Here is a 12,607-nt window from a genome sequence, read left to right on the forward strand (position 1 = left end):
TCAAATAAATGCAGGAGGAGTTTATTAAGAGACTTTTTTCATAATGCTGCATAATTATCAAAAATGGTAACATAATAAAGTCCTTTCTTTTCATGTCACCATTTCATCAACCTACACTAATAGGCCTGTAGGTGGCACTTGGGCTTCATTAACTATGATAGTTTCATAAAAGAGTAAACGGTGTATCAATATACATAAATACACTAAATGAATTGAGCGGTATACTTCCATTATTGCGAATTTTGGTGCTGGATGGTGCAGTGCGTTGTAGTCAGTTTACATCCACTTTGTCAACGATGCAGTTTGACTTATAAAATGCACAAACCGCAGAAATAGGAAGTCTTTTTAATTTCTTAAGTTCGTAAGTTCGACACTTTTCGAATATCTTATTTTTATATCTTCATTTTTATTGAAGATAAATGCCTTTCCAATCTGATGGATGGGAAAAGGAAGAAGAGAGAGTTCGGCAAAAGGCGGAATCGAACCTCTGTCGATTTGCGTCAAAACTATTTTTAACGCGCCTTACCTACACTTCGACAAGCCGTTTTGACTTTTATTCATTCCCAGGATATCAATTGTTGATATCAAGAACTTAATTGTTGATATCAGGAATTACATTTCCACTAGTAAAAACTTCATTCTTACTAGTAAGAATGAAGTTTTTACTAGTAAGAATGAAGTTGTTACTAGTAAGAATGTAGTTTTTACTAGGAAGAATGAAGTTGTTACTAGTAAGAATGAAGTTTTTACTAGTAAGAATGAAGTTGTTACTAGTAAGAATGAAGTTGTTACTAGTAAGAATGAAGTTTTTACTAGTAAGAATTGTATTTCTGATATGTGAAATTGGAATTTCAACTAGTAAGAACTCAATTCTTGATATCAACAATTGAATTTGAATGGCAGCCTATGGTGACATTTCACTAGTGAAAATACAATTACAGATATCAAGAATTCTAGTTTTTACTAGTGGAAATTCAAATGTTGATATCAAGAATTAACATTGTTACTAGTGGAAATGTAATTCCTGATATCAACAACTGAATTGTTGATATCAAGAATTACATTTCCACTAGTAAAAACTTCATTCTTACTAGTAAAAACTACATTCTTACTATTAACAACTACATTCTTACTAGTAACAACTTCATTCTTACTAGTAAAGAATGAAGTTTTTACTAGTAAGAATGAAGTTTTTCTGTATTTCTGATATGTGAAATTGCAATCATGTCATGTTCACTGTGGTTTCACAAGGACATGAGACCTGCAGGTGACAGGTGATTGCCTTAAAAAACATTGCAAACAAGTGAAATGTAAAATTTAATTAAGGAAATTTAAATAATCTTAATGTTTACAATTCTTATGCACCCCATTAACTTATTACTATATAGATTCATACACAATATATTCAATTCTAAAACAAAACATGATCATACACACACATTGACTTTTGCACTGGTTTAATGCAATGGATTTATACATTTCTAATAAACTGCATGTCAAGCATTTCATCTGTCCTTTCCTACATGATCTTGTAGTCTCCGCTATGGTTTGCAGTGCTGCACGAGGATGATCCAGTTGTTCAGAGAAAGGAGTATGAATGCATGGTTTCCCCACTTACACGGAAAAGAGGAAATATGTTCTAGTGAGCAGGAGCAATCTAAAGAACTAAAGATTGTGTGCCAAGTTGTGTGTTAATCATATACAGGTGTATCTGCCCTTTTTCACAAAAAACAACACTGGGAACTTTTATGTTTATTGAAGGTTTATTAAAAATAAGGAGCAAGGAAAAGCTTGCAAAATCCAAGGAGCAGAGACGGTGAGGGTACAGCGAGATTGCATGGAGTCTTCAGGATCTGAATCCCCTTTGTGCTTGTATTGAAAGCAAGATAAAAGGAGACAAAACAGGACAAATTAAATATAGTAGTAGTATATAATACAGTTTTGGTATTTAGTATGATTTCCCATTTAGCCTAGTATATATATATATATATATATATATATATATATATATATATATATATATATATAGTGCTGCTTTTAAGCATTGTTTTTTTTTTTTTTTTTATAAACTTCCCTCTCCCCATCAATCCAAAAATCAGCCGAGCTGACACATATAGACAGTCAACAGAATCACAATGTAGTAAAAAATGAAAGTATACTACAGTATTTATTACAGTATCAGTTCACTATACTGCAGTATGCTGTAGCATTCATTAACAAAGTGTTGTAAATACTATAGGCTAATATAGACAGTATTCTACAATTTACTATAGTATGGTTCAAAAACACAATAGGCTACTATTTACTATAGTATTTTTTTTTCACCTGGGTTGTACATTTAATAAGGAATAAGGATATTCTCATTTTACCACTTTCACCCACCACAAGCCCCAAAGTTATATAATCCCGTTGAGAAGACTTTTTCTCTAATTACACGACGATGAATAAAGCTGTTTTGATCTATTATCTAATCTACTATCATATAACTTCCCCTGAAACTATTTATTTAGTGAGCAATATCAGCTATCATGCTTTAATACACAAGTTAATTTGATTCAGATGTACTGATGATATAAAAGGCCTAACCGTAAAACAAGGAAAATAAACGCCTGGTTTCAATTTTTTGGTTTTGCATTTGCATTGTATGGTCTGAAAACTGAATTGTAAAGCATTTAATTTGCCTAAAAACCTCCTTTGCCATTGCCAGTTTGTCCACAGTTCACCACAGTTCACCACAGTTCTGAGCACGCAAAAAACATCACGCTCTTATTTGAATATTAACTAGCAGTCGTCATTACTATGCACATATCCTAAAAGGAATTCATTATTATGCACATATCCTAAACGGAATTCATGATATCTGCAATAAGAATTTTTACTAGTGAAAATTAAATTTTAACATGTAAGAATTAAGTTACAGATAACAAGAAGTATGTTTTTTACTAGTTGTGATTTCATTTTTGATATCATAAATGTATTTCTGCGAGTGATGACGTCATTGTTGATATCAAGAAGCGTAATTCCTGATATCAACAATCAGCATTTCCACTAGTGAAAATTGCATTTCTGATATCAAGAATTGAATTGTTGATATCAACAATTCATGTTTTTAAATGTTAAAAGGGCGACAAAACCATTACAGATATCAAGAATTGAGTTCTTACTAGTTGAAATTCCAATTTCACATATCAGAAATAAATTCTTACTAGTAAAAATGCTAATTTTTGATATCATTAATTACTTTGTTACTAGTGCAAAATCTATTCTTGATATCAACAATTGAATTGCTTCTAGTAACAATGTTAATTTTTGATATCAATAATTTGATTGTCACTAGTGACAATGTTAGTTTCTGATATCATGAATGTGATTGTTACTAGTAAGAAAGCCATTTTACATATCTTAAATTATGTTGATATCAGAAATACATTTTCAGATATCAAAAATGAACATTTTTACTAGTAGCAATTCAATTGTTGATATCAAGAACTGACATTTCAACTAGTGACAATTGAATTCTTGATATCAAAAATTCGCATTTTACTAGTAGCAATGTAATTATTGATATCAAAAATTACTATTTTTACTAGTAAGAACTGCATTTCTGATATGAGAAATTGGAATTTCAACTAGTAAGAACTCAATTTTTGATATCAACAATTGAATTTGATTGGCAGCCTATGGTGACATTTCACTAGTGAAAATACAATTACAGATATCAAGAATTCTAGTTTTTACTAGTGGAAATTCAAAAGTTGATATCAAGAATGAACATTGTTACTAGTGGAAATGTAATTCCTGATATCAACAACTGAATTGTTGATATCAAGAATTCATATCCTGGGATGTGAATAAAAGTCAAAACGGCGTGCCATAGTGTGTGAAGATGATGAGATCTCTTATGAAACTTTAGAAGAGACAAATGTGAGAGTAGAAATGTCTCTAAGAAATGAGAAAAATCTGAGCACAGTATGTGAAGATCAGGGACGTGCACAGGGGGGTTGCTCAGGTTGCCCGGGCAACTGCCCATATGCCCTTCTCGACTCACGTTGCCCTTCCAAGGTGGAAAAAATAAATAAAAAAAATCGTACAATGGATGCAGAATTTCACGTAGGCCTAGATAAAATAAATAAATAAATAAATAAAATAAAAATCGCAAAGCCTCATTCACTTCCATATTCGGGCACCCGTCCGAAAGTGAAAGTCAGTAGGGGAAGGGCAAACTCTGTTTATGTGGCTGCAGCGCTGCACGCGACCGGCACCTGAGCTGAGCCTGCATGAGCGGCACTAGAAGGAGATTGTCGCGGTTGTCGGGTGAGACGACTTAACGTTGTCGGAAAGGTGAGTAAGGTTATAATCGTTAACGAAAAAACGAAAACTAGGTGGGAAAAAACATCGTCGTTAACTGAAATAAAAACGAGGCATTACAAAAAACGATAACTAACCAAAACTGTAACGTGTGTTTGGCAAAACTAACTAAAATAAAATTAAATTATAGATTAAATGTCCTTAGTTTTCGTCTTTGTCAATGTCTTTCATAGAGCAAACGTTCAGCTGCATTTCATTTCCCTGCGTCTCGCGCGCACAGCCCCTCCCCTCCGTGCACACCGCGCCTCCATGAGTGTTGGAAGCAAGTTCGCGAAAGGTTGGTATCTCGTGAAAACCTTTAGTTTACACAATCACACATTAAAAAGTGGTATAAAAATATTTTTAATTCTGAATATAATTTTGTCAGTGTGTTAATGTCGACCCGACAAGCGATTGCTACTTTAGAAAGTTAACTAGACGCAAGTTTGAGGTAAAATGCACTTGGGTTGTCGATGTCAAAACACTATTTAAGCTGTGATTCAAGTAAGGAATAATTGACGACGGGCCGTTGAATTATTAGAAAAATAGGTAGGGGAGTGCCCTTTTTTTTAGGTCAGAGCAACTGCCCCTCAAAATTCCTGTGCACGTCCCTGGTGAAGATGATGAGATCTCTTATGAAACATTAGAAGAGACAAATGTGAGAGTAGAAATGTCTCTAAGAAATGAGAAAGATCTGAGCACAGTATGTGAAGATGATGAGATCTCTTATGAAATTTTAGAAGAGACAAATGTGAGAGTAGAAATGTCTCTAAGAAATGAGAAAAATCTGAGCACAGTATATGAAGATGATGAGATCTCTTCTGAATCTTTACAGGAGATAAATCTGAGTGATACAGAGTCTCTATCTAAGGAGAAAAGTCTGAGCACAGTGTGTGAAGATGATGAGATCTCTTATGAAACTTTAGAGGAGACAAATGTGAGAGTAGAAATGTTTCTAAGAAATGAGATAGATCTGAGCACAGTATGTGAAGATGATGAGATCTCTTATGAAACTTTAGAGGAGACAAATGTGAGAGTAGAATTGTCTCTAAGAAATGAGAAAAATCTGAGCACAGTATGTGAAGATGATGAGATCTCTTATGAAACTTTAGAGGAGACAAATGTGAGAGTAGAAATGTCTCTAAGAAATGAGATAGATCTGAGCACAGTATGTGAAGATGATGAGATCTCTTATGAAACTTTAGAGGAGACAAATGTGAGAGTAGAATTGTCTCTAAGAAATGAGAAAGATCTGAGCACAGTATGTGAAGATGATGAGATCTCTTATGAAACTTTAGAAGAGACAAATGTGAGAGTAGAAATGTCTCTAAGAAATGAGATAGATCTGAGCACAGTATGTGAAGATGATGAGATCTCTTATGAAACTTTAGAGGAGACAAATGTGAGAGTAGAAATGTCTCTAAGAAATGAGATAGATCTGAGCACAGTATGTGAAGATGATGAGATCTCTTATGAAACTTTAGAAGAGACAAATGTGAGAGTAGAAATGTCTCAAAGAAATTAGATAGATCTGAGCACAGTATGAAGATGATGAGATCTCTTATGAAACTTTAGAGGAGACAAATGTGAGAGTAGAATTGTCTCTAAGAAATGAGATAGATCTGAGCACAGTATGTGAAGATGATGAGATCTCTTATGAAACTTTAGTGGAGACCATTGTGAGATTGTTAGACTTTTTGTCTCAGGAGACAAGTGTGAGAATCAGGAGACTCAAGCAAAAGTCTCCATTTGATGTTGAAGTAACCTCATTTATATCTAGGAGAAACATTTGAGATGTTAAAGAGATCTCACTTTTGATTTTTCTTTCCTATGGGAATGGACAAAATAAGCTAATGCAATTTACATATGAACACACTGAGAAAACATAAAACATATGGAGAGCATCAGCTTTTGTTTCTGCTCTGATAACCGCAAGACCAATCTTCATCTTCAAACTAAACTTGGGTCTCCAGCCAACAAAGTTTAAATCCCATAATGTTTACACATTAAGTCAATAGGCGGTCTTTTGTGGCTGTTCGAACACATTTGACCACATGAGTGTCTACACTATGAAAGCAATCCGGTCAAATGTTTTCTCGACTACCTCTGGAAGTGGTCAAAAGTGGACAAGCTCAAAACATTTTAGACCCTGTTTACACCTGTATTTAGCATCGTCCACTTGTGATCCGATTGACCAAAGCTCATCTTAATACCAGGTGTATACAGGGCCCTAGACACGAGAGAGGCTGAATTTTAATACCTTGAAAACAGTAGGTGTGGTACTTTATATGCAAAGTTCACCCCAAAATGAAAATACTGTCTTCAGTTCATTACTCTCATGTCATTCCAAACCCACATGACTTTCTTTCATCTGTGGAACACAAAGGGAGTTACTACAGTGCATGCATAATTATTATGCAAGTTGATTTTCTGATCATATTTTTTTCCAGGTACATTTTACCAATTCCAAACCACATTAATCGTAATAACTAATAATTTATAAGTTGTTCATGAATGCTAGAAATTAAAAACGCCTTATATTCAGGTGTGCATAATTATTAGGCAGGTTTTCTTTTACTGGCAAATGAGCCAAAAAAGAGATTTAACTCAGACTGAAAAGTCAAAAATGATTAAATACTCATGAGAAGAATGCAATACTAATGCAATACTAGAAATTGCAAAATTAAGGCATGACCAATGGACAGCAAAACTCTTGAAGGACCACTGTTTGAAGAATTTATCTTCTAGAATCTGGCAGTAAGTTTCGGAAGATCATTTTTAGTCCATCTCTGCAAAACCGACTTTTCAGGGTAGGAGATGGACTAAAAATGAACACCCAAAACTTACTGCCAGATTCAGGAAGATAAATTCTTAAAACAGTGGCACAAGAGGATGTGGTGCTGGTCCTTCAAGAGTCACTCTCAATCTGTCTGTCAATAAAGCCTATAAAAAACAGCATTTATGTATTTCACAACACTTCAGCTTGTGATTCACATCAAGTGGGAGTCATTTTTTTTAGGATTGTTTACCTAACCTAAGTCTGTAAGATCCTGACACCTTGCACTTCTGGAGACTCCAGGTAGGTTGCAGTTGGTGGCACTGGAGACTAAACGGTTCCTGATCGTTTCACACTTAATTATTCACCTTAATTCTTAATTATTTTGCAGTTAACATGTATTTTCTTCTCCACCTGTTTTTGTCTGACCCTGCTGACCCAAAGAGCAATATTCCCAATTTTTTTTAAGAGCTACGATCTGTCTTTATTGGGAAATGTGGCCCAAGACATTCTACAAAAAATGTCTATGTCTTCCACAGAAGAAAGTCAAATGTTTGGAACTACATGGGAGAATGTAAAAGATGACAGAATTTTCATTTCATTATTTCTTTAAGACTTTTAGATTTCATGAAATACATCTCAAGTTTCTTTCATGACTCATTTTCTGTAACATACTCATCTATTATAACTATGAGTTGCACCCACAATACACACCTTATTACACAGCAACTACTAATACAGACTGAAGGGTTCAAAATGAAATGACTGTCAGTCGGCATGAACCTATTCAACAATCTTAATGCAATGTGTGTCCCACCATGGTTAGGTCCAGGAGGGAATAATGCTGCAGCTGGTATAGCCCAATCTCAGTCTCGAGCAATGATTGCTGCTGCTGCCCGCCGCAGAGACAGCAGTCATAACGAGCTCTACTACGAAGAGGCCGAGCATGAGAGACGTGTCCGCAAACGCAGGGCTAGGTGAGAGAACTTTGGTGGAGGGATTTAGACAAATGTTTGGCAATTGGCAAATTGATTCTTTTACTTATGAGAAATAATGATCTATAAAGACATTGAGCAAAACTGCTCATTCTTCATCAGTTTAGGATAAATTTAATATACCATGCAATAGAGACTCACAATAAGCTTATTTAACCTTGATTGTGACAACTCATGATATATAAATGAATAATGGTAGAAATGTTATAAGTGTAGATTCTCAACATTAAATAGTTTGTAATAGTGATTGATTAAATCTGACAAAAGATTACATTACACATAGGATCTAATGTAGTGGTTCTCATATTTTGGTGATCCCCTTTTTAAAGTAGCAAAGCAGTAAAATGTCCATCTGTTCAAATCTGGCATGCATGAGAATGTGTGTTTACATAAGCGCAGCGAGCCCTCAATGGCATATAACAGGAATAATAATAAGAAGAAACTGCACACAAACCTTACTCATTCTCACATTTATCATCAACACTGTAGATAGTGAACATGATTTGAGAACTAGTTACTGTAAGGTTATTGCATTCCCTTTACAGAGCTTACAGTGTCCCACATTTTAAGAACCACTGATCTAGTGAAGTGAAGATAGTTGTCAGGAGAAAATTTTAATATGGACAACGTGACAACACACTTACCTTCCCAGGCTGGTGGTGGCAGTGGAGGAGGCGTTTACACACATTCGGCGCATGCAAGAGGAGGAACAGAATAAGTCACCTGGTGACGTGATGGACCCCCGCGAAGCAGCTCAAGCCATATTCCCCTCCATGGCCCGAGCGCTGCAGAAATATCTTCGGACCACCAGACAACAGCACCTCCACAGCATGGAGAGCATACAGCAGCACTTAGCTGTCTGCATCACAAACAACATGACACCCAAGGTGAGGTCTTTGACATTGAGATTGAGCCATGCCAGCAGGAGATACATTCAGATGGTTTTTATCGCAAAATAATAGATATGGTGATCATGTATCATCTTGAAGGGGTTCATTTTACAATAAAGACTGGCTGACTGTGTATTTTCCGGCTTAGTATATTTTCCAAGTAAGAAAATAAACAGGCTGCATTTGATGCAGCATACAGAAGCAGGAAGGCAACAAGACGCCAGGGTTGCCTGTTTTGCGAAACAAAACTAGCCTAATGGCCAATCAAAAATAGCCCAAATCTACCCAATGACTCTGGCCCAAAACTCAAGATATGCCACTCTCATACCTAAAATAGATATTTTACAGTCACTGTTATGTGCTATACAAAATTTAAACTTGAAAATCTCTATATAGTAATATTCATAAACACAGTCTGTTTCCATAAAAGAGCTCACAAGAGCTTAAAGGCTTCAGTGCCCCTTCCTTACAAAACTCATAATCTAGCAAAGTTTTATTATTGGTAAAAATATAAAATGGGTAAAAGCATTTCAATCAAATACCATGTATGCAATATGTCAAACATTTAACCTGCAGGGGAAAAAAAATCAACCTGTGACAACGAAAACACTGCAGACTTGGCAACACTGCAAGGCATGTCCGAATCTAATGATCATTACACATCCTCTCTACAGAGACATTCATCTGATTGTTTTTTGAAGGCAGCCTTGATGTATTCTTTTCTGCCTATGATATCCCACAATCCCATGTGCTTTTGATTCCATGAAAGTTGAGCTAATAAAATAAAATGGCATCTGAAAGTTGTAGTTGGTGTTCAGTTTATGTGTAAATGTATATTTTTGACCAACTTTTTCCACTTTTGATGTCATTTCTCGTGAGAAATTAGTATTGCAGTAATTAAACATTTGCTTAGTTATCACCAAAGCTTGCTCTGTTTGTTGTAGATCATTAGACCGTTATGCTGCCTTAAAATATTATAATATTATTATTATTAATATTATAGCCTGTACAAAATTGTTTTTTTGGAGGTACCATTGCCTGATAGTGCAGTGAGGCAACAGGTCAGCTCCCTAACCTTTAGATGTAGCCATAAACATGAAATGTAATGCTAAATGACTGTAATGCTAAAGTTCTGTGTATTTTTGTGCTTTTGCCTCTCAGGCATTTCTGGAGAGTTATCTGATCCCAGGCCCTACATTGCAGTATGGACAAGACCGCTGGCTTGCTCGGCAGTGGACCCTTATCAGTGAAGTCTCAGTTACCAGTGGCCTAAAAGAAGGGACCATTTTTCTGCTCAAATGCTTTGAATTTAGCCTAGTGGTTACTACCAAAAAGATACCTTACATTCAGCTTGCTGAAGAATTCATTGACCCAAAGTCACACAAGTTTGTGCTTCGACTGCAGTCTGAGACTTCAGTTTAGAGAAATCTCCATTTTCCGCAAAAACATATTTTCTTTTGGGAGGTTTTTTTAGGACTTTAAAATGTGTGTGTTATATATATATATATATATATATATATATATATATATATATATATATATATATATATATATATATATATAACAGCAAATCACAAAAAATATAGGATGATTTAAAGGTTAAATGATGCGTCCCTTATCAAATCAATACAGGACGTGATTTGTCCCATATTTTACGTAGACCCACACATACTTGAATAAACAAACAAGCATTTTGCAGTGTGGATAATTGATAATTGATTAAATACATTTCACAAGAAATAGCAGAGAAGCTCACATATCCACGGGATGGCATTTAGTGTCTTTGTTTCCATAGCGACAGAGTCGAGAACATGAAATCTGTCAAACTCACGTCCGCCTTTTGAACGCAAGACACTCTGCTGAATGGAGAAAAAAGTTATCACTTGGGTCTTTCAGTAACTTATGATGAACGCAAGGAAATATGCACTGTTAAAGCAGCATATGTGGTGGCAGACACATAAAATTTGGATAATCTATTAATATATTCCATACACTATCCGAGCTGGTTAGACAGATAATCATTATTTTAGACATTAGTAAACAGATATTTATTTATCATTCATATTAATCATATACATAAATAATCATATGTCATTTACAATTTATGACATTTAAAAGAGTTTTTAGAAGTTCTAAATTATTTACATAAATGTAGTCCTAATTTAAATGGATAGTTCACCCAAAAATTAAATTTCTGTCATTTAAGTACTCACCCTCATGTTGTCCCAAACCTGTAAGACCTTAGTTTTTCTTTGAAACACAAATTAAGATATTTTTAATGAAATCCAGATGAATTTGTTGAATACAGTCATTATTTTTGTTTTGTTTTTGCGTACAAAAAGTATTCTTGTAGTATTCATAATATTAAGGTTGAACCACTGTAGTCACTTTGACTATTTTATCAATGTCTTTAATACCTTTCTGGGCCTCAAAATGTGCAATGTCATTGCTGCCAATGTTCAGATCAGATACCCTCGAATTTCATCAAAAATATCTTAATTTATGTTCCAAAGACAAACGAAGGTCTTGCGTACCGGCCCACTTCAAGCACTGGGTGTGGGTGTCCCTTATTTTGCCTTACTGAAGGTGGCAACCCTAATAAGAGATCACTGGACTCCTACAGAACAGTCCAGACTGTGCATTGAGAGTTTTATTTTGTGTAAGTAACATGACAGACAATACAAGAGATGTGCTTGACCGACATTACTGACAATTACATTCAGTGATACTTGCTATTCGTTTAACGTTAATATCATTATCCCATCCTGAGGTGAAGTAGCGGTAATCTTTAAAAGCGTCTGCTTTTAAAAGCCTTGAGAGCTTCGCCTGTGTATGGGATGTCAGCAAACGTAAAATTCGGCAAGATTTTTTTTTTACTAGACTTTAGTGGGGTCAGCAGATTGCTTGATAGTAAATAAGAGTCTAATCCTAAAGTATCTATTTTCTTTAAATACCGTTGCTTTTCGTCGGTGGTGAGGTGTGCTGTTTTGGTGTGTGTCTTTCTGATCATCAAGGAGAAGCTACGCATAGGTCCTATGGCGGCCGTAGCAAAAAGTCACGTGCCTGAAAACCATGCATTGTTGAGGATCTTTAACTTGCGCAGTTTTTCAATAAACAGCTTCAACAGTCTCTTCAACATGCGGGTGTGGTTTAATAATCAAACAGAGAGTCTCAGGTTTACAACTTAAATCTCTTCAGCACACAAAAAATGATTTAATATAATTTATTTTTCCCATTACCAAAGGTGTGTGACTTTTCCCACCTCACTGTAATATATATATATATATATATATTACTAGACCATGCTTTCAGTCTCATTAGCTGCAGCTGCTGTATAACAAATATTTGAATATATTACTTTTTCCTTTGTGGCATTTATGACATGTTTGCAGTAAAAATCTAGATACATTTGTTATGGAGGGTGGATAAAAATATTGAAGACTACTTATCCATGTTTTGTAAAATACAGAAACAGTAAAGGATGGGGAAAGTGATTTTGTCAATAATACTTTTTCAATGGACCATTCCGAGAGATAGATTGACTCAAATGGGCACATTTTCTCTGCCTCACACTACTCTTTACAAAACAAAAAAACAAA

The 12,607-nt window shown here is 35.0% G+C and overlaps 1 protein-coding gene across 6 annotated transcripts in view; it reads left to right on the forward strand.

Moving 5' to 3' along the window:
- Positions 1 to 10,567, forward strand: part of LOC125272290 (vang-like protein 1) — a 153,324-nt gene extending 142,757 nt beyond the window's left edge. For all 6 annotated transcript variants that reach the window (XM_048197039.1, XM_048197038.1, XM_048197037.1 and 3 more), the window contains 3 exons: positions 7,950 to 8,100; positions 8,771 to 9,005; positions 10,170 to 10,567. In XM_048197039.1, the coding sequence (XP_048052996.1) occupies positions 7,950 to 8,100; positions 8,771 to 9,005; positions 10,170 to 10,430 (647 nt within the window). In that variant the 3' untranslated portion in view covers positions 10,431 to 10,567. The remainder of the gene's footprint in view (positions 1 to 7,949; positions 8,101 to 8,770; positions 9,006 to 10,169) is intronic.
- The last annotated feature ends 2,040 nt before the right edge of the window (positions 10,568 to 12,607 follow it).

This window comes from Megalobrama amblycephala, linkage group LG7 (assembly GCF_018812025.1).
Source record: "Megalobrama amblycephala isolate DHTTF-2021 linkage group LG7, ASM1881202v1, whole genome shotgun sequence".
NCBI lineage: Eukaryota > Metazoa > Chordata > Actinopteri > Cypriniformes > Xenocyprididae > Megalobrama > Megalobrama amblycephala.